We start from the raw sequence: 23,478 nt of genomic DNA, 5'->3' as shown, positions 1-23,478 counted from the left end.
TTGAACTGATAGTGCTTGTCTTGTATCATGAATCTGAGGAATTTTCTGTGCACCGGCAACATTGAAATATGAAAGTATGCATCTTTCATGTCCAATGTTGCCATGTAATCCCCCTGTGTGAGCAGGGGAATTACTTCTTGCAGAGTGACCAGACAAAACTTTTGGGGCTTCCCAAATTTGTTTGCTGGGCGCAAATCCAGTACAGGGCGTATGGTGAGATCTTTTTTGGGTTCAAGGAAGTACACTGAATAAATACTCTTGTTTACCTGTAGAAGAGGTACAACCTCTATGGTGCCCTTCTCCTGCAGGCTCTCGACATCTTGTAGCAGGATGCGCAGAAGTTCAGGCATTAGGGGTCTTACTCATGGTACTCTGAACTGGGGGGGTCCGGCAGAATTCTACACAGTACCTGTGGGCAACTGTCTTTAGCACCCACTGGTCTGTAGTTATTCCCTGGACTGCGGGCCATTTCTGGCCTGAGGCCGGGGAGCCTCGAGGAGTAGAATTCCGGTCCCTTTCTTTACCATGTTGTTGCCCCCTTGTGGGATATGGGGTGGTGTAGCTGCTGGTTCCTTGGGGAGAGGACCAGTTATTTCCCGAGCTGTATTGATTTTCAGGGAAATGTTGGCGATGAAAGCAGCGTCTATTCCCGTTCCCCCTTCTTTGTCAAGGTCTTTGGGTGATCTGATCCAGAGTCTTAAGGGCATCATGCTCCTTTTTTGCAGTTTCGACGTCTTCATCCACTGCCTTTCCAAATAAATGTGTCTCCTGCACTGGTTTATTTATAAGTGAAGCTTGGGTCTCTGGCTTGAAACCTGAGTTCCTTAGCCATGCATGCCTTTTCAGGAGGGTAGCCTGAGCCAAAGATATTCCGGCCGTCTCTGCTGCATCCAAAGCATTTTTAATGCTACTTTGGTTAACTTGCCTGCCCTCTGCCACTGTTGAGAGCAGACGGGCTCGCGGTGGTTCAGGGACTTCTTGAAAACCCTCCTCTAGCTCGGCCCATTCTGCATCAGCATAGCTGGCCAACAAAGTAGTATTGTTTGCAATGAGAGTGGAGTAAGCCGCCGCCGCAGTGATCGTCTTCCCCAGAGCGTATAGTCTCTTACACTCCTTGTCAGGGGGGATGCCTCCCCAGTAGATAGGGGAACCACTGCTCTTTTCCTGGTAGTTGTCACAACCAATGAATCTGGAGCAGAATGACCCCTGATGTAGAAGGGTTCTGAGGGGGAGGGTCGAAAAAGTTTTTCTACCCTCGGATTCACTGCACGAGTAAGTGCAGGTGTTAATAAAGAAGGGGCCAATCGCTTCTTGATTGAATTTAGCAGTGGAATAGCTTGGCTGGCAGGTGGTTTTTCTTTTAAAATGTCCAGCACAAAATCAGCTTCTGGAACGGCTTGAGTAGCGATGTTGAAGTGTTCCTCTGCTTTCCTCAATATGGCGCTGAAAGCCATTTGATCGTCAACCGGGGAAGCCTGTCGAGTACGGGTAGTTGGAGGGGAGTCCAAGCACAAGGCAACAGGTTCCAGTGTTGGAGGGGGTGACTGGCAAGGGCGAGGATCAATGGGGTCTGGGTCTACTCCCCAACCCTCAGTGGGGTCCAAATGAACGTCCTCAGAGTCGGCAAAGGGATCTTCATCTTGAGCCTCCTCCTCAGTGAGGTCATAAATATATTCCTCTTCTTCATCTTGAGTAGGGTCAAAAACCCTCTGCAGCTTAGCTCTTGGGTGTGGACTTCTCAGAGAGTTCCACAAACCTTTCTAGCCTCTCCATGCATCCTTCATATTTTTCTCTGATCCAAACAGATGAACCAGAGCGGTCCAGGGGTGTAAAGGGTTCTTCTAGTGGATCTTCTGTCTGCAAGTGTCGAGATTTCTTCTTTAATGAAGAAATTCCTTCAGGAGCTTCCGAAAAGTCTTTTCGGGGTTCCTACAGTTGACGCGTGTCCTTTTGTTTGCCTGTGGGCCTTTCCGTAGGCTCCAGTAAATCCTTCAGCCTATCTCTCGAATTAGACGAATCCCGGTGCTTGTCCTTGGGTTCCGAAGAATCCTTGGACGGTTACTTCTGAGAATCCACAGAAGTGATCCTGGCAATGCTTTCGGTAATCACTTCAGAATCAGGAAGTTCTGAAGTTCGGGCCTCTGGATGCGCGACTACTTTTGGCAGAAACGGTGCCTTTTCGGCCGTGGACGCCTTCTTTCAATGCGTCTCGACGGATTACTGAATATTGGAGCCAGCGCCCTTCAATTTAGAGGGCGTGGTCGCAAGACGCTTCTGTGGTTGCAGGTAGGGCTGCCGATCCTGACGGTCGGCGGCCAGAATCGAAGTTATCGGTGTGCCCGTTGGCGCTATGGATCGTTTCGACTGTTTAGTCGAAGACATCCCTGGGGTCTGTTTTTAGTGTGTAAAACGGGTATGGCAGAGCCGACCCAAACTCCGCCAAAGATCAGTGGAACAGTCTTCGGCAGAGACCTGGAAACAGCCGTCGATGGAAGGGACAGTAGGAAATATCTATAACTCTAGTATATATACGATCAAAGGTCGGAGAAAACAATAGCAATTTCTCTGGACGAACTCTGCATAAGGCGACCAGTATGCTGGGCAGAAAAAAACAATCTGAGGGACCTCGACATGTGAGGGATTTTGGACACAATACACATCACTTTAGGGATAGCGTTGCAGGCTCGCCCATGTCGATGTCCCCTTTCGATTCTCGAAAGACAAGATGCAATACTCCGCAGTGACCACTGGATGTCAAACTATATGCACAGCATGTGATTCTAAGCAGATTAACAAGCATCAGAAAAAGAAAAAAAAAGCAAGCATCAGAAACACAAATATTTAATTAAATGTGTTTTTACTCCTTGTTGAAATATTAGTAAAACAAATCATATGTTTTATGAGTACATTAGAGTGGTCTGTGCCTCTTTGGCATTTAATGTATTTTTTATAATTTAATCATTTAATTTATTTGTTGATACAAAAAGGTTTTGAATTATTAACCAGTCTGATTTCAACGAGTGGCAGCACTATCGTTTACTTTAGTTCTACTTGGAGGTAGAACATGACAATCCTTTGGCCCACTGAGGCCGAAGAGGACAAACTTGATTGCCCTTTCTGTGGACTGCCCAGAAGAGCCCCTCGGCTTGGGAGCTAGTAGCGTTGTCAGCCTCTGGTCTGCCAGAACCAGAATCCAAAGTACCGTTACCCGTGGAAGCTCCCAGGAAAAATAGTCTCCGCACTGAGGAGCAGTATTCTCAAATGCAACATCTCTCCTAAATGTACCATCACCCTCCATATTGAGTGGATAGCACACCATAATTGCTCTCTCACCATCAAGGCCAACTCCCCTCTCCAATTGACGGACCACCTCATCCTATTCGACCCCACTGCACCAACCCGTAACACCCCTCCCCCCTGCTCTCAGCAGCAGTTCTCACCAACCTACCAAAGAAAGGCTCCTACCACACCTTGCAGTTCTTGCCTTCAAGCCACCCTTCTCCAAAGACCCAGAAACACAAGCACACTCTATCAACATCACTCTAAAACAAGCAATTTACACAATTGCCCTGCTCACCACAGGAAAGCCAAACACACCAAGCACACAAATGCCTGGTTCTCACCTGAGCTACTTGAACTACGTGCCAAAAAAAGGCAAGACTATCCACCTGGAAAGCCAATCACTGCGACTCTGCCAAGCTAGAGTTTAGCAAACTCGCCAAAGACTACAAACACGCCATTCTCAAGGTGAAAGCTACATCCTTCCAACACTAGGATAGGGAACGCCAAATCAGAGACTAAAGCGATCATGTCAATTTTCAGCCAGTCAGGTTTTTCGCCCAGGGCACCGAACAGAGACTGCCTTACTCGACCTAAAGAACCAAATGGACGACATCAGAGACTCTGGCAAACCAGCACTACTCCTTGACCTATTGGTGGCGTTTGACCGTGTCAACCACAAAACCCTCTACCACCACCTCTCATCCTCAGCATGCTTCTCCCCTAACGCAACAGCCTGGATTGTTTCATTCCTTTAAGGTAGAGCCATGAGAGTCTTCTCAGACCAAGCCTGCTCGCAACCTGACATTATCCAGTGTGGAGTGTCACAAGGCTCTTGCATATCCCCGACTCTATATAACATATTCAACATCCTTGGCTCGCTAGGCATCTCACATATGAACTATTCCGACGACACACTAGTCCTCCTGCCGCTGTCCAGTGACTACGAGTCCAATTCCAAAACCCTAAACACTGCCTACTCTACCACCCAAGCTTGGATGGCAGAGAACTGATGGTGCCTAAACGAGGACAAAACTAAGCTACAAAATGGATCAACTGAAACCTTGAAGAGGCTCAATAACCAATACAGAGGGCTTCATCATGAGTTGGGCGGTAGCGGGGCCGCTATTAGCATCAGCGCTAATAGCCCTACCGCCAAACCCCCGGCGCTATTAGCGCCGGATCACGTGTTTGCCGAAAGGGTTATTGTCCATTCCCCATTGGGCCCAATGGGGAAAATTTGCGCTATTACTAATCGCGCTGAAATTAGGCAATTTTGCCGTGGATTTCCCCCCAGCTCAGAGTTATTTGTTTGAACCTGCCTCGCCGAGACTCCTCTACACTGCTGTAACATCTGTACGACGCTTCTTGTAACTAAAGTCTTCCTTATGCATCACATGCTCCTTCTCTGAAACTAAGTCATCTTCTTTAACAGTGACTCTATATCCTTGGACTGCCAGCACGCTTTGTAAATACAAATAAATAAAATAAATAAATAGCGTGAAAGATGATTCTTCAATGCCTGGTGACAGAGCACTGCAAACCGCACACGTCCCAGTAGTGGTCGGACCCCCGGGCACTATAGATGGAGCGCATGGGGGTCCGAGGCTGGAAACGAGTGATCGCAGGTCACGCATCTCATGAAGCTTCCCTGCAACTGAAATGCGTCAGGGGAGGCAAGGATCCGAAGGGAGGTGAAGATTAAAAATAAAAAATGGGGAGCAGCGGAAAGTTAAAAAGTCTCTGCGCCTAGCTGCCAGGTCCAACACCATCCGTGTGGAAAAAGGGACTGGGGTCAGGCGCTGCAGGGCGGGACCTTGGGGGCTTTCCCACACCCAGGGCTACGCCCCTGCATTCTGGACTAAATTTAAAAGGGAAGCTCAATTTTTCACTGCCAAAGGTTCTGGGACCATCCACATGTTGGGGAAGGAAGGAGGAAAGGAGATGGGACTTATGAATAGTTTGTGTTTTCCAACCAAAGAAGATCATTGGAGAAGAGGTTTTGAGCCTGATCTTGTTATCTCAAAGTCCAGAGACTGTTTCAATGAGCGGCCAGAAATTCATGCAGTGCTGTGGGGTAGGGAGCATATAGAGTTTGTGGTTCTGGATCAATGGTGTGCAAAACGATACCATGCACAAAAGGGATTGGATTGCTCACACTTATGCAACATGTTTCGGAAGTAGAGTTTGAATTGTGGTTGTGATGGGAGTGGTGGATAACTTCCCGTAATTGATCGAACAGCCAAATGATGTTAAGCAGTCCTCTGCAGCTGCTGTGTGTCCGAGGCATCAATTGAGGGTAGAAGCTCCTCCAACCAATAGTCTAGATGTGGGTAAACGTAAATCCCTACTCTTCAGAGGTATGCTGTGACAGGTGCAAGGCACTTGTTGAAATCCCTTGAGGCCAACTTGAAGTGACAACAGTGTGTGTACTTCTTTTTGAAGTCCAGATAGAGGTTATTCCGACCGGTGAGTCGGACGAGGTCTTCTGACAAACACAATGGTGTGTTTGTATGCCCATTTATCCATTGTTCTTCTTTACCATGGATGCTGGGAAAGAGACATAAGCCCTCCCACTTGGGTGACAAAATGAGAGGGCAGTGGCTGACATGAGTCAAGCCTACTTGATGGATTTGCTCTTGGATTGCAAAACCAGTGTCTGAAATGTTGACAGCTACAGAGATAGCGTAGTAAGAAGCAGCTTCATGTTACCCAAATTAGTGCAAAAGCCTCCTGCTATTTATCCTCAGAAAGGAAGTCTAAAACTGGTCCAATTTTAAACCAGAGTTCCTTAACGTAGTAGCTAAGGCAGCTAGTGAATTTTCTGTTTTGATGGTGGTCACTTGCTTGCCAAAATAATCAGGGACAGCATAAGGTTAAGAACGAATTAGCATATCTCTTTCTTGTGGACATCGAGACCAGAGTTTGGGCTTGACTGCGTTCATAAACATTCTGACCTCATTGCCAGGTCCCCTGTATTTGACTAACTGAACCTTCTTTGCTGGGGCACTGAAAGGATTCTTCATCGCCACCAAGCTATCCTCTCAAATGAACATCAAAGATGGGAAAGGTCTTTGTTTCCCATTACTTTTTTCACTGCTTGTAAAGGAAACCACCTTTTTCGTGCTCTACAAGCAGAAGATCTAAAAAAAGTTAAACGTTTGCGATAGTGGCTTAAAAAGCCCAGATTTCCTCAAGGAGTGAACTCTGAAGGAAGTTCTTCAGGCTCCCCATATGACAGTATAAAGACACCAAATTCATCCTAAAATGAAGTGTGTGCGCAAGCCCTATCGTGGTAAGTTCATTGCCGTACATGGAATAGGAGTCTGAGGAGACAGCAATGCAGAGCTGGCTTTAATTTAGTTGGAGGCAGTGTAGTATGGCGCCTGTTACAAGCAGAAGGTTCTGGCTTAGATGGCGCTTTAAGTGCAGGACCTGCTCTCGGGGCGATGGTAAAAACTCTAGTTTGCAAGGTGCTTAGAATGTCCATGGATCAATTAAGTGCTGTATACTGTGGAGCTGGAGTTGGGAGACCAGGTTGTTCCATTGATCCTGGCCGGGCCTTCAACTGTATCAAAAGAGGGTTTAATGGTTGCACCCTTGGTAAATCATCATTGCCATCCTTCTGGGCCTTCAAAATCTCTGTTGATGGTGTACTTCATGGCATCTTCTGGAGGAACAATAGAAGGCTCTAATGAAGGAGGGACAGATGGCTGGAGTTTGAAAATAGCCTCTCCTTGACGTTTCAGTGAAACCTTTGTCGAAGAAACTGACGGTTCATGCGGTTTTGCGGCCAACGACGAGGAAGAAGCAATCTTGTGAGTCATGGAGGGCTTCTCAAGACCCTTTTGAGCATGGGTGGCATCATTCCTCTTCACCCTTTTTCCTCTGATGCCCTCCCTCATGGGATATTGACCTCTTAGAAGAGATGGCTCTGTCCTGTTGATTGCTAGGACGAACCGAAGCTGAGCTCCTCGTTGAAGCAGAGTCTGAAGTTACAGCGTATTCATCAAGCCAGCACACCAGCCTCCTGTGCCTGCCCTTTGAAGTTTTATTAGAAGAAGATTGACAAATAGTAAAAGATTAAACATTGTAGTCAATAGCCAGGTCATGCTCGTTTCCACATATATGTTATTTAAAATACATGTAAAGCAGGTTTTAAAAAGGCTTTGCTTTTTGGCTTCAGCCATGGTGGGCAGGAGGGATTGAACACCTCAATGAACTCTACCTAGAGGAAACAGAGTTAACGTGGGCTCTCCCAAAGAGGAGTACCTTTTGAGTGTACAAGCTCGCAGAGCCCACAATAAGAGTATTTATCTGTGTGTTCAGTGTGATGTAAAAGTTTGAGATAGAAGATTTACGTGAACATTTGCTAAGTAAAGTTGAGAACTGTGAGGAGGACTCCCAACTCTGAAGGTGCGGTATAAAATATTAAGATGGCCTTCAGTGGTATAGTTAAAGGAGACACTATTACAAAAAGGGTAAATGACCCAAAAGAACTACTTACTTACCTGATGAATTCCACATTGTTCTTACCAATCTCTTTGTGCAGTTGCTGTTAGGTTGGCTCCACTGCCAGGGGGCACAGCGCAGCACCATGTCGGATCTGCCGCATGCCTGATTTGACGTTGTGGCCAGTATATATTGAGGAACCACACACTATGACTCTAGTTCTGCCCTTTTCCCCCAGCACTCCAATGGACAGTAAAACTATGGAGTACTAGCTATATGCCAAGTGTGGCAGTTTGGGAGAGTAACAATCTGTGGGAAAGTGAGTTAAGTTATTTGTGCTTTAAATGGATGCCTTCCTTCCACTGATTCCTCATCTTTAATAGACTCCTCTAGCAATATATTGATCTGGATGAGGAAGGAGAGTAGGGACACCACCCAAATCATTAATCTCGGAAGGACCGCTCTACCAAAAACAAGCATCCTGTCCAGAAAAGGGGCTCCACGTTGCAGAGCAGAGGTGGCAGCCAGCTGCCGGTGAAAGGAGCCCAGAGACCCTCAGGCCCATCCATCCAAGACAGATCATAGCATTCCAAGACGCAGATGATGATCTACCTTGACAGGAACAGTCTGGTCACAGCACAAGCATAACCAACAACAAACTAGTCACCTTTCCTTGACTCCTTCACTTGAGAGACGTAGTAGATGAGAGCCTGCACAAGGTCCACCCAATGGAATTGTTTCTCTGCCTTAGAACAATGAGGCTGGGGGGAAAAAATAAAGATAGGAAGATGTATCTTTATAGAAGATGGAAAGACCACCTTAGGGAGGAAGGATGGTCTCATTCTCGATGTCACCATGTCTTTACAGAAAAATAAACAGGGAAGTTTAAGCACCCACAAGAAAAATTAACACTAAATTCATGCCACCATCTGTAACAAAAAAACTGTAGTGGGGAAAATGGATTACAATCTGAACAAAAAATGCAGGACTATGAGGATCGTGAAAATTAGCACTGCTCTGGGGGTTCTCTTGAAAACTGAAATAACAGCAAGATATCACGTCACAGTGCCAATGAGCTGGCTCACCCAGGCTAAAGTAAGCAGAAAATTCAAAACGGAGTATGTGGAACAAATAAAATGGGCCAGATCCATCTGCCGGAGTCAAGATATATGCATACGCCAACAGCAGGCATAAATGGAATTGGTGGCAGGCTTTTTAGCAGACAGGAGCACCTCCAGGACGTACTAGGATTAATCCCACTCCTTGTACTTCAAACTTTCAGCACCCAAGCAAATATTTAGGCTGGCCAGGTTCAAATAGAGGTCTCGTCTTTCCATTAGAGAGCGAAGATCTGTCTCCTTGGAAGGCAACAGAGAGGGCAGATAGATGTGTTCAGCAATTCTGGTTGCCACATTCTCCAGGCCCAGTCTGGAGCAATCTGAATCATTGTGGACTCCAACAGACGACTCCTAAGAACTGGCAGTGTGACAGGGATCAGTGAGAAGGCATGGAGTACAATGAAATCCCACTCGACCATCAATGCATTGCCCACAGCTCCCTGTTTTAGAAATTCCCTGGAGCAGAACCACCTGCATTTCCTGTTCACACAAAGTGAAACGGTACACCTGGGGAGAACACACAGGGAGAATATCTCCATCAGAACCTCCAGATGGAGCCCTCACTCGTGGGAGGGGCCGACATCGCTCTGCTGAAGGCATCTGCAATGACATCCTCCCTGCTAGCCAGATCCACAGCCGCGTTGTTTCTCTGCAAGGAACCACAAATCCCCTCGTGTTGCGGTAGTTGTCCAGCAGTCCTGCCCTGTATCACACGAAGGTAAGCGACCAGGGCCAGCGTGATCACTCTAAATTCCAGCAAATTAATGTGTTCCAAGTCAAAATGCAAAGATCCTAGGTCACTTACTGCCATATCTTGCAGGTGAAGGCGCCAGCCTTGCAAGGATACGTCCTTGACTAGCGTCAGTTGGGGTCAGGGTTGTTGAAACAATGCCCCTTTCAGTATTCTATCTCTCTGGGACCACAATTACAGGTTTCTGGAAACTTTCACTGGGACCTGAAGAAGCTTTAAAGTATGTTGCTGAAATTGAGACCACTGACGAGCGAGTAGCCACTGTAGCGACCTCAAGCGCACAGGAGGCCACAAGACCCGGCAAGTGCAGGAAGGCTGAGGTTGGAACACTCTCCTGGGATTGGCAGACACAGACTATCTTGGAGATGCTTGTCACTACATCCTTGAGGGGAAGGGCCCTGTCCATGCAAGTGTCCAAGACTGCTCTAAAAAAATGGAGGGAGTGGGATGACAAAATGAGACGTCCTGAAGTTTAGGGAGAAGCCCAAGCTGTGCAACAGGGTGCATCTTCAGTACAACTGGGGCGATGCTTAGCCCAGGAGGCGAACATGCCGTCCGGCTAGGGAAAGACATGAAGGCCTTCTCTTCGAAGGTGAGCCACAACCAGTGCCAGCAGCTTGGAGACCATTAGTGCTGTAGATGGACCAAATGGCAGGACCTTGAATTGGTAAGAACAATGCTGCATTGTGAATAACAGGTACATCCATGTGCCCATCCACCGAAAGCAAGCATCCTGTAGATCTAGCGAGACTAGCCAGTCGTGCAGGTCGAAGGCTTGAAGGATCGGGGCCTAGGGAACCATCTTCAACTTGTTCTTGTGTAGATACATATTAGTATGAGATGTAAGCTCAAATCCTCTTTCAGCACTAGAAAATATTCTCATTCCAAGTGCGTCACCGGATCTATGGTGCACTTGGCCAGAAGTAGAAAAACCTCCACCAACAGGAGGGGGTTCTGGAGGCAAGCACTGATTAGACAGGCAATGGTTTGGAGGGTGTTGAGCCAAGGGGAGACAGCATCCCAGGTAAACAACCTTTAAGGCATAGGTTTTGGATGTGGTAAAATGTGTAAAGACAATTAATTAGGGCAACCCCGTATGTACAAAAAGACCCAATAACAATTTAATGGTACTTAGAACATAAACCTCACAGTATATTTCATACAAAACGATTACCACAGGTAAGTGTACCCGACACATTCCCAACATGAAACATATGAACATGTTTCTAATCACAATTAGTACATCTTTGGAATGTCTAATGACTCAAAACGTACAACCCCTTACACTTTGAGGGGGGACTTGTATTGGTATTGAATTAAACATCAAATAGTAATAAGTGCTTGGTGTATGTGATGGACACTAAGTCGACACGACTGTTTTTCGGCCTTTAGCCCATTTTGATGGCTGCAGGTAAGACGGCCTTCATCAGGACCAGGAATTGTGTTCTGGGATCTTCGCAACCTCTCTTTTGGTGTAAATCACACCTCAGTGATGTAGCATGTCATTTCAGTGGGTGCTGTGCTATTAGCTGCGGCCACGCCATTCCACCAGTGTTGTGTGCGTAATTGGACCTTAAACATACTCAATTATGACCCCACTCGTGGGTGAAATTCCATCCAGATGATACGCTAACGACACAACATTACTGGAGAGTCCTCAAGGGATCCCTGTGCCTTCATCCGATCGGCGGACCTGGGTGCTTCTCTAGTGGATAGTCTACCAAAAACCCGGTGTTGTGAGAGTTGTAAGATGCCATTCTTCGCTGAACTAGGAATTCATGCCTTCCACATGGGATGAGTAATGGAAGTCTGTTTCACAGGGGCTACAACAGCCAGTGCTTGGAGCAGATCTGTCTCGACACCAAGTTGGACAGTGCTGCATTTGTTTGCAAGAGGGAGCTTGCCGACTGTCCCTCTGGGCGTAGATGTTACAGAGGGCCATGGGCTGTTGTGGCTTGAAGGACTGAAATCTCAAGACAGATTTGATGGCTTCAGCCCCAAACAAATGTTAGCGTTCAAGCATGTCCAGGAGTTTAGCCCAGAAAACGAGACAAAATCGGAGGGCGATACCTGGGGAGAACACACAGGGAGAATATCTCCACCAGAACCTCCTCAGCACCGGTCCTGTGGCTCTTGTAAGAGTCACACAGTTGGCTGTATGCAGGCCTGACTGAAGCATTTGTCGGGACGCATCCTCGCTATATTTGACAAAGGCTTCAAACACTTCCTTCATATCTCCTGCAGGGAGGTGCTTTGCAGCCACTGAAACAACAAACCAAAGGCTGATGGAGAATTTTGCCAGGCATTGATGTTCCACAGACCCAAGCTGCCCGAATCAAAATAGCCTTCCTTCTTCAGGTGTCAAGCCTCTTACTTTCCCTGTTTGTAGATCAAGAAGAAAAAGACGTCTTCAGGCTCACTGAGGCATCCAGGACCATCAGGCTCTCATTGAAGGCATGAGAAGACAGGAAAGGACAGGTCAGAAGGAGCCGTCTTGTGTTTCACTGCCAGATCCACATCTACAGATGGCATTGAAGTTGGTTTCAACCATAATTCTAGAACTGTGGCCTCGACTGCCGGGTTGAAAGGCAGCAGGTTTAAATTGCACCTTAGGTCTTAAAGGGCCAATAACCATAGTGTGTCAACCACCCTAGCCAAGAGGCATTAAAAAAGAAGCCTGAGGTTTTCCTGGGATAAGTCCAGGGAGCATGTTAAACTCTGGAGAAGTATCCAGACCACTTGCCTCTTCTAAGTCAGCAGCAACATCCAGCAAGTGTCCCTCTTCCCCATAAGATTCCTCAGGGGCATCCCCAACTTCACTAGGGCATAAGCCCAAAAGGAGACAGATTCACCTTCCTTATCGTAAATGTCTTCCATCTGAGACAAACACACCCCTGGTGAGTGTGTGTACTCAGGAGGAATCGCTGCACCGCCAAGTAGTGAGGAGCTGGGGCACTGACGTTGGAAAACTGGGTGGTGCGGCATGCAAATGGATTCTTATGCATTGGAGCTGTAGTCGAGCCCAAATGTGCATCGTTATGGGCTTTTGAGGGGTCTCTGACCTTTTTTCCAGGGGCGGTGGACCTAGTAGGCGCAGTGGCCCTAGTTGCCCGAGTCAGGGACTTGACTAAATCAAGCATCTTGAGCCAAAAGCCCTCCCATTCCTCCTGTCTAGAGGATTGTGTTGGAAAAGGTACCTGCGGCGTCTCTTCATCAGGAGACCCTGGAGCAGTGACCTTTCTTTGAGGAAAAAGAATGATGCTTCGACGATCCACTGGGTGAACAAGATCTCTTGTGTTGCTGCCGCTTCTCGTCCTTGCATACCGGGGACCATTTCTCACTTTGGCACTCTTACGGGTTAGCCTGTCACCAATTTCCTTGTGGAAAAAGGTATAATGGTTCACTACCTGCTCTCGAAGCGCCTTTGGATGAATTGATTGCCTTGGCCCGCAATCCTGCATGTTAAGATGAGGGTGGGGGCTAGATTTTTAGGAGGCCACCCTATTAGGTAAAAAGGGGCCAAAGCCCAATCAAGGTAGAGTGGAAGAGCAGTCGAGGCTTAGTTCCAGGAAAAATGTGAGAGTGGTCCAATGCTTAAATGAGTCCACACAGACCACCAGCAATAATTCAAGTTAGTAAGTAAAGCAGAGTATCTGTCATAGGAATAAACATTCAAGGCAAGCAACAACTTAACACAAGAAAAAATATGAGTATTGTCCAATGTTCCCTCTAATTATTTTTCTCTATGTGCGGAACTGGTTGGCTGTTGTGCGCACATTATTTTCCATGTGTGCAACTGACTAAGGAGTAAGCCACTTTGTGAGCTACCATTGCAGAAGAGAGTTTGGAAAAGAATGTCCTCTTCCCAGCCACTGCAATTCTTTACAAATCTTACAACACTTTTTCCAAACAGATAGGCTAAAATAAAATATGTCATATGTGATTATAGAGAAAACTCATCAGTCTAAGCCTTCAACATCTGCCACGGTACCTTGCAAACCTACTTCTGTGCAGAGACAAATGCACGTTTTGTGCCACTGGAAATTCACTAGTGTATTACAAAACACAAATATCTGTTGGCATAATCGATGTGGCTGTTAAGAAATTCAGACAGAATTCAACTTTTGCCGATGGATTAATGGCAATTAAAAGCAATGTGTCAAAAAACAGACATATGCCCCATCCACTTTTACTCCTTCAAACAAGGAAAATGAGAAACTATGAACATATTATATCATCGCTTAAACCCACAAAACTCCACTGATATTTTTTTGAATTATTGATCAGTAGAGCAGTGGCACAGGACGGAACAGTGATAATATTAATGCCCGATCTCGAGAGGACAGAACATCTTTTAATGAGCATAAAGTATCCCTATTGGCAATGCTCATTACTTTTTTTACTCCCTGAAAAATCATTTGACTCTAAGTAAGGAGCAGAATCTCATTAGAGTCCTGCTTGTACAACTACATAGGAGGTGAAATGACGGGGCATAGTGTATAGTTTTGCCCACACTTCCGCACCACAACCTACATACAATTAAAGAAGAGCCTTACTGAAGAAAATCACATACATATGCCTTTTAAGTTAATAGCATCAGTTCATCAAAGATACAACTGATTTGAGTGTTTTCTTCTGTAACTATGGATCCCTATTCTGTAATTCTTAATGACTCTGCATGTACACAATTATTCTGCAGTGCATACTAGATTGGTTGCAACATATCCCACCCTTACATCATTGTGTAGGACTACACAAGTGCTCAGAGAACCGTTTTTGTATCGAAGCGAGTTACCATATAATGTGAGACGGTCTATCTCCAAAGGAACTCTGGACACTTGAAACAATGCAGATTGTGTGAAAGGCATTCTCCCGTCGGACTATCTGGTGCCCTGATATAATGTAATCCAGGCATGGTCCATACCCAGTATCCCTTGTAGGCTAAGTAAATGATATTACAATGTTGCTCTCCACTTATAGGTTAATGTTAGTAATGCTAAAATACGAGACGCTCAGCATCACATTTTTTTTCCCAAAATCTTTAAAGGGCAAATTGATATTTGAGTTTTATAATGTGTTAACTTGCTAGGGGGCTGCGCAAAGCACTTGTGTGACATATGTAAAAAAAATAAAAATAAAAAAAGAGGACGTATGCTATAAGGGTACACATCCAAGAAGCCCGCTTACTTACAGTCAGTATCCGTTATTTGAGCTGGTAGTTCGATTATGTAGTGTGGGTGACGCTTTTGGTAAGGCACAATGAGTAACAAATGTTGGTGGGTGAAAGTTACTCATGTTACAACAAACATAAAACAAGTGAATATAGGTACAAGTCTGCTAACCTTTCACAGAGCCAAGAGAAAAAAAAGAGAATGTTGTCCGGTAGTATCTTAATGTGTTCTGCGGCTGAAGTTAGAGTCATAAGGTAAAAGTGTGGGAGAGTCCGGTTTAGGAATCATGGCTGGGGAGGGAACATTATTTGGTTAATGTGTGCAGGCAAATCTTGATTAGATTCTTCTGTTCATGGAGCCAATTTTTCATATTCGTTTTTAATCTCTTGTGTGTGTATTTTGCTGTTAGGGATCTTAGGTGTTTACGGTCACGCTTGTATAAAAGTTTAATGCAAATGAGCAGATTATCAAGACTAGTTGTTTAATTTAAAAGAAAGACAATTTCAGGTAATTGCTGTGGCTTGTGCCTTAGTAAATATTTTTGAATAGCTGAGAATTGTCTGTGTGCGCTGCTAAAAAGCTTCTGAGCGGCACCCAGAGGGAAGCTGGGCAAGCGCATATTCGCACAGCTTAGAGGGAACATTGGTATTGTCCATTGCGCTAATAGTCTCTACCGCTCAACTTCTCCTCGGAGACTTGAACATCCACCTGGATGCTACCAGGCCTTTTTTAGTACTCTTTCACAAACTCTGCAATTCTGTCTCTATTCTTCCCTCTGGCCCGACTCACTCTGCAGGACACACCCTGGATGTTATGATCTCCTCAGACCTCCCCTTCTCTGACCCTCTCCCCACTCTTCTCTCATGGAGTGATCACTTTCTCCTTTCTTCCCACCTCTCGATCTCTACCCTGCAGGTCAAGCCGACTCCAGTGGCCACCTATCTTCTCGGTCATCTGACCCATGAAGCCTGTCAGTTGAGGTTTTCGCTGCTACTTTCTCTCCTTCTCCTGCACCATTGGCTGACTCACACCTTTACACAGCCCCCTCGAACCTTCATCTCTTTCTCTTACACTCTGAATATCCTTGCCCCTGTCATGAGAATCTGCTTGATGTCCAAATTCCGACCTCGCCGTCCTTAAACACAAGTGTAGAGCGGCGGACAGGAAGTGGAGGCCACCGGGCGCACACCCCTGAAAAAATGGCCTGCTGCCAGCTCCAAAGGCAGTAGAGGCTCTCTGTCCTTGCTAAGAAGAGAACCTGCATCTCTGCGGCATCTAAAACGCAGCTGAACTTTTCAAAATCTGCACGGCGCTGGCCAATTCTGCTGCAGTCTCTACCTCTCCTGTTCCCTCCCAGTCCCTCTGAGCAGCTTTGGTCTCTCATTTCACCACTAAAACTCAGGACATCCTGTCCATCTGCTCTTCCTCTACCTGTCCTTCCTCCTCTACCACTCCTGGCTGTCTGAGGCTCTCTCATATCCTCCTTTCCTCTGTTCACCCCCAACGATGGTTCTAGACAAGTTGATCTATGAAAGTCTCATCAAAGCAGGTTCTCCCCTGCTCATCCAGCACCATCAAGGACCACATTGACACCCTAGCTCCAGTTTTGGCCGATTTCTGCAATCACTCTTTTGCCACTAGAACTTTCCCCTGCCCTTTAAGCACTCCCTTGTGCACCCCCTTCTAAAGAAGCCATCGGCCGATCCTTCCTCTCCGGCTAACTATCACCTGACCTCCATCACTCCTTTCCGGGCAAACTCTTGAAAAATCTGGCCGTCGGCCAGCTTAATCTACATACTGAAGCTGTTGGTTGCCTCCATGACCGCTAGTCTGGATTCAAAGCTGCCAGAAGCACGGACACTGCTTTCCTGAACACCCATGAAACCTTGCTCTCCAATCTTGAGTCTAATCTCCTTCTGTTACTCATTCAATTCGATTTATCCTCTGCTTTTGACACGGTCAACCATGCCATACTGCTCAATCACCTCTGCGACAACCTTGGTATTACTGATCAGGCCCTGGCCTGGTTGAAGACCTTTCTCACTGACCGATCCCATCAGGTCCAACTGGGGTCTCTCCTCTCTTCTCGCTCTATTTGTGGTGTTCCCCAGGGGTCTAACCTTTATCCCTGGCTCTTCAACCACTACCTGGCACCTCTTGCCCATTGCATTGCTACTTTCTGCTCCAATTGTCAATGTTATGCGGATGATACTCGGCTCTCTTCCAGGCTCCCCTCAGCCACCTCTGCTTCTTCTCTCATACAAGACTGCCTGGCTGCAATTCAGGAATGGTGTGCCGCCAATGATCTCTGCCTTAATGCCAGTAAGATGGATACCTTCCTCACTGGGACACCCGCTCCCTCCTTTCCTTTCTTTCTCGGACCGCCCACTCTGGGCCCTCCTGTGAGGCTAAGAACCTTGGTGTCATCTTCGACTCCACCCTCTCATTCTCTCCTCACATCTCTGACGTCTCTAAGATAAACTATCAGCTGCACCTCCTCAGCGGTGTTCTTCCTTTTATCACTTTCCCCCAGAAGCTCACTGTCTCCAGAGCTCTGGTCTTCTCTAGGCTGGACTATTACAACAGCTTCTTTCTAAATCTTCCTGACTCTACTCTTCAACCTTTACAACTGACCCAGAACAGGACTGCAAAACTTGTCCTTGGCCTCAAGCCCAGGGATCGCATCTCTCCAGCTCTGAAATCTCTTCACTTGCTCCATGTGGCTGCAAGGATCAAGTTCAAGACCCTCTACATCGTCCACAAGGATTTCTGGGGCCTGGGACCGCTCTACCTCCAACTTTCTCTTTAAAACATCTTCCTTCTCGAGCTCTCCACTCATCCACCTCACACTCCGAGGGTCAGACGCTTCTGCAAGCGGAGAGTGTGGGGCAGATCTATCCTCGGCTTGGCCTCCCTCTGGAACAACCTACCTGCCTCTCTCAAACTTGAGCAGAACCACCTCCGGTTCAGGAAGCAACTCAAGACCTTCCTTTTCGCTTCTGCTTTCTCTCTTCCACTCCCCTGCTGATGCACCCGACTGTTCATCGCACTGGTCACCTGGTTACCCTCTGAACTTGGGCCCAGGCTCCTGCATGTTCAGTTGCCCTTGCACTGCCTTCGGGCTACACAGCACTTACGGGTCTGTATCTGCAACGCTACAGTCACTTCTCTCTGCACATATAAGCCACTCGCTGGCTGCACTTGTGAGTTAACTGCACTTCTCCGTTCCACTCCCCCTTGACACTTCTCCCCTTCCCCACTTCTCCGCACTTGCAAGATCTGAATGACACAAGGCCTTGTAAGATCGTCATTTTGTCTTCCCTTTGTTTCTCCCCCTTTGCCTTGTCGCGCCTAGAAACACGTGTACAGGTGCATTATAAATACCCCATATCATATAAAAATAAAAAAAAAACTGTATTAGGCCTTTATAAACACACTAACCATACACAAAAACACAGGTAAGTAATGTACTGAAAAACAAAATAAAACACATACATGCAACCTTAGAAATAAGACTGCATATGCATGAAACACCAGTATTCAAATGATGAGTAATCAGATGGAGGGAAAACTGAAATAATTCGGAAGCTTGTCACGGTTCTCACCAGACATTTCAAGGCAACTTCTTGAAGAAGACACCCAGATGAAGAAAAAGGTGCAGACTTTGGCAGTGCAGACCCTTCAGGATACCTCACAGGATTGCAGAGTGATTGTTCCAGCGGCAGTCACCGCAGTCAGGCGACTTCAGGCAATCCTTCAGGGGTGAACACAAAAGCAGTCGCAGTAGAGCGTCCCTTGTCTTAAACATCGCTGAAAATGTGAGGACAGGTGACTTATGGCATAAGCTGAAGCACTTGCAAGTCCCAAAGCTCTGCTCGGAATGGTGACAACTGCAGAAAGTAACCCAAAAGGGAGCTGGTCCGTCCACCAGGTGGTCCAGGGACACTTCCAAAGGCTTCCAAGGTGTGCTTCCTTGAGAAGTGCTTGAGACTGTTTGTTCCAGCTGGTCCAAGGTTCAAAGCACCAACAAGGGTCTTCTGAGATCAGGTTAAAGAGCAGGGATTCACCGGACCAATCACTGGAATCAATGCATGTCAGCTACAGGAGTAGTCTTCGGGTCATCAGCGGGCTGCTCCTATTTGTAGAAGTCTTGGCTCCAACGATGCAAGCAACTAATAGCTGCAAAAACCCTCCTTTTAGCCAAGATTTGTGTTGGGAGCCAGCCTAAGTCCACCAATTGTAAGCATCTCCAAGTATCAAACAACACAGAGTTGTCCAAACCTGGACAACCAGTGGTCATCAATACGTCCAGCAAAAGACTTGCAGGCACTAGAGGATACTGGGACCAGAGTGTCCCATCCCCCTCCTTCTCAGGCTCACATATACAAAAGCCCACTTGCCTGTGAAAGCAGCAGCTTTTGCCAGGAAAGGCGTTACCATATATGAATTTCCTGACCTTGGAGGGCAAGGAAAAGGGTCAAATACAAGATTACCAAAGAACAAGTGAAAATTGCGTGGCACAGCCATTTTAGGGTGCTAGCAATCTTTAGTAGTCATTTGCGGTAAATGCAAAAGTGCACACGACAAATATCACAAACCCGTTAAAAAAACAAATCACAGCTGCCATCAGCTTGTCTTAGACACATCTCCAAAGAAAACAAAACACCACTCAGCAAAAAGTTATGAGATACAAAGTACAAAGTGTAATAACCGCACTTGACTCTTAGGTGATGTGTGCAATTGAAATAATACAAGAATTCCAAAGGAATTGGGACTAGTCAGTTTGCCCATAAGAATGAGCAAATCGGGCAAGGGAAGTAAAGCAGAAGGCTTTACGGACCTCCAAAAGCCAGGGCAGGGTTAAAAAATAAGCAAAAAGATTGGGGGTCACATAGAACTCTAATGAGGGAAATGTGCAAAAAGAAAATCCTGCCTAATACTACGCGTTGTGTTCTTCTCCAAGACAGTACAGGCAGATCCTGTGGTGGTCAGAGACGGACATTTGATGCCTGCAGAGTTTCAGAGTTTAAAGCCTGAGGTCTTCATCGGATTCAACGTGCTGTGAAACAAAAAGGGTAAACACCTTTTAACAAAGTAGTGCTCCAACTGAGCAGAATGTGTGGTAAAAAGGAACCAAGGTCACAGGGCGTGGCACCTCAATATAAACCATTCCAACATGTTCAGCGAGAGACGCTCATGCATAGCTAACACGGAGCCACGTTGCACTCAATGGCGGCAGAAAGGTTTCTGAAGAATATCTGCGCTGGGAGATATACATTAAAGATGAGGAATCCGTGGGAGTAAAGAATCAAATCAAATTAGTCAAATAGAACATTATAGTGAGTACAGTTTATTGGAGTTCTATTAAAACTGCTTTATCATCACCAAGGATTCCAACCCGACGACAGGTAATATTCAACAGCAGGTAAATCTACGAAAGATCCAATGCTGGAGACCCATATTTCTCCAAACGTATCCGAGCCATCAAACTGCCCATGAAACTGGCAGAAAGTAACATGTCCATCCGTACTGTGTGAAAAAACTCAGGAGTTAAAATATGATGCAACTGTACATGCCTGTACTAAAGATAACCTCTGGCTGGGAGAAGTATCAATTAGAAGTTGATGCTTGCACTGGTCTCACCTGAGATTGAAAATGCTGCACATGTTGCATTAGGGGTTGATTGGGAAACTGTTGAGGTGTGTAGGCAACATACTGCGTTGAATACGCTGGAGGTGTAGCGACGATAGGTGGTCCTGCTGCTGAAACTTGATGCATCATAGAGTTCTGATGATGCTGATCCTGCCGTTGTTGTTGTATATTTGGTACTATAAAACAAAGAAACCATAGAATATTGAAAAATAAACACTTCGAAAACTTTAAAATTCAACTTTATACACTTGAATTTAGATAAATGGTGAGCAATTGTACATAAATAATTGCATTCTATTGGGAAGGTAGATATCTACTGTAAAAGTCTTGTGTGTGGACTAATACGTCTTGAGATGAAACAAAAAAAGTTACCATGTAGACATAAAGATGCTCAAGACAACAGTGATACTGAGGATGTATGAAGTCACATAGGTTATCCCATACGGCTTATAACTAGCCAGCCCCTCCCCCAAAAACTCCATTCCCTTTGTAAACCCCCATGGGCCTTGTTAAGAGTACGGCAGTAACCCGCCGGTGCTATCGGCAGGTGCCACTGGGATATTACAAGTCCCGGCTGCCCGGTATATCAGGCGACGGAAAGACCCCATTCCCATGGAGTCCCATAGGAATCCATGGTAACAGGGACACTGAAGTACAGCATCGTTGCCAACAGTGCCTGTGCATCCATGACAAATCTGCCTGCCGGGGCTGACCTGCCAGGTGCAACAACCCAGGAAGGCAGAGTTGGAGTGTGGCGGTAAGGAAAGGGTGCCGGTACGGTGATACCAGCCTCCTTATTTCAGGACCGCCAGACTCGGAATGAGCCCATGTTTGTTAAAATAAAGAACATGACTGACATTTTAAAAGGTACAATTTATCAAACCATCACTTTTAGCATCAATGAGTGTTGTGGGAAATGACAAGGACATTCCGGAAAGAGAAATGTGCGAGGGAATGCGCAAAGTAATACATAAAGAAAAAGTATCCAACCTTCAGGTCCTGTTTTAACATTGTCGCACTGAATAAAAAGACCTCAACCAATTGACTGACAATGAAGTTGTTGGGCAAATATCAAAGTCCTAAGCTTATGGTGTCGAGTCCATCTAAAAATCTAGGAAAACATTAAGCTTTCATTGCTGTTCGGAAAGTTTTTTTTGGGCATTTCTGCTGTCCTCCCATAGACTTCACAGGGGCACACACTATCGTTTAGTTCCGGGCCTGACATTTTGGAGAGAAGTAGAGCCCTAAAGTAAGTAGGGACTGTTTAAGAGACCTGGGAGAAGAAACAGGGCTGCACGGGGGCCAATATGTTACGTACCTAAGGTTGGTACAGTTCATCCTTAAGACTTGGCCGGAGACAGTGCTGGCGGAAGATCCGGACGCACTGATCGGAACGATATATGATATATCAGAGGGCGGACATGAGATCTCTAGATTATATGAGTTGGTGATGACCCGGGTGGGGAAGGACTTGATGGATTTGAGGCTGGACTGGGAAGCGGAAGTGGGGGCGCAGCTGACTGATGGGATGTGGGAACGGGCCATGGGATACCATAAGAAAGTGTCCAGGATGATGGATTTGAGGCTGGACTGGGAAGCGGAAGTGGGGGCGCAGCTGACTGATGGGATGTGGGAACGGGCCATGGGATACCATAAGAAAGTGTCCAGGAATGCTAGATTGCAGCAAATACAGCTATACATTACGCATAGAGCATATATGACCCCGAAGAAAATAGCCAAGTTTGCGAACGCAGGTAGACAAGAAGACGCAGACATGACACATATGTTCTGGTCCTGCCCAGTGATTGAAGGCTTTTGGGGGGGAAGTGGCACAGAAATTAGCAGATAAGGGGGTCCTGCTACGCATTGACACGGCCTGGGCCTGCCTCCTGGGAGGGTTCCCCAGGCCTCGGAACACCAAACATCTCGGGAAACTGAGAGACCTGGCGTATGTACTTGCTAAGAGGAGGATAGCCATGAGTTGGAAGCAATGCCATGGGCCAAGAATAGAGATATGGTGGCGGGACCTGCAGAAGTGGGCGGAGGCTGAAACAGTGGTATGGCAGGAAGCGTGTAGCAATTGCGGGGAAGATGATGTGGGCAACCTAGCGGCTTGGAGGATGTTAATTACGGGACTGTTTGGCACGGAAATGGACCCTGCTGCTTCTGAGGGAGGCGACGCCCAGCCACACCAAGTGTACACAGAACTGTAAGGTTGATAAGCTCTTTGGGGGGGGGGGGGGCTTGAAGTGCAGTAACATGGGATTAACTGATGTTTACGGTTGTATTGTATAATGCTGCAAGTTTGGTTTGTATTGTTTTATTTTGAAAATAAAAAATATTTAAAAAAAAAAAAAAGTAGGGACTGTTTAAGGACTCAAAGCCAGCTCCGGGGTGACCACATTGAGGAGGTTGCTGGTTACGTGACCAAGCCGTACCACTCAGTTGCTACGCCAACCACCAGTTTTGCGTCTTCATGGCAGCTAATTAAGGACTTCAGGCAGACAGCATATAGGAGGCTGCTGTTAACATGACTAGGCCTTGTCTCTCAGTCGCTCTGTCCACCACTTACTTCAATAGTCCTCATACTTTAACACTGGTGGCCACAGCAAAGGACAGGCAAGGACAAGGACCTCACCTGTTTATACCCGTTCTGGCCTGTCGGAGCCAGACCCACTGCACCGCAATTCACCCACAAAGTAGTCAATACTACTACTGTCCAAAAGACAGCACCATGCATCTCCTCCCTCCACAGCCTATTCTCACCCACACTAGGGTTTCAAAGGTCAAGCGCTCTGGGAAGCCCCAGGAAGTTATCCTAGCGAGCCTCTTCAATATCGTCCTTTCCTCCAACGAACAGCCACAGGCTCATATGCACCCTCATGTTGTTCAATGCTTGAGCAGCAGTCATTCACGCTGCAGAGATCGCCAGCCTCATCTCATACAACTTGAAGCCCTCTATATCACTAAAACATGGTTTATCACATCCTCCTGTCATGTTTTTGATGTCCTTCTACCCCCAGACTACTGCATCCAATATGCGGACCAGCCAGGA

General features: G+C 46.5%; 1 protein-coding gene across 10 annotated transcripts in view; it reads right to left on the bottom strand.

The window, feature by feature from the left end:
- ATXN2 (ataxin 2) overlaps nt 1-23,478 on the bottom strand; it is a 2,542,428-nt gene that overhangs the window by 832,913 nt on the left and 1,686,037 nt on the right. For all 10 annotated transcript variants that reach the window (XM_069619525.1, XM_069619517.1, XM_069619521.1 and 7 more), the window contains one exon: nt 20,415-20,599. In XM_069619525.1, coding sequence (XP_069475626.1) covers nt 20,415-20,599 — 185 coding nt within the window. The remainder of the gene's footprint in view (nt 1-20,414; nt 20,600-23,478) is intronic.

This window comes from Ambystoma mexicanum, chromosome 10 (assembly GCF_040938575.1).
Source record: "Ambystoma mexicanum isolate Mex_15411 chromosome 10, UKY_AmexF1_1, whole genome shotgun sequence".
Taxonomy (NCBI): Eukaryota; Metazoa; Chordata; class Amphibia; order Caudata; family Ambystomatidae; genus Ambystoma; species Ambystoma mexicanum.
The sequence above is the reverse complement of the archived record's forward strand: the minus strand, read 5'-3'. Positions and strand labels throughout refer to the sequence as shown.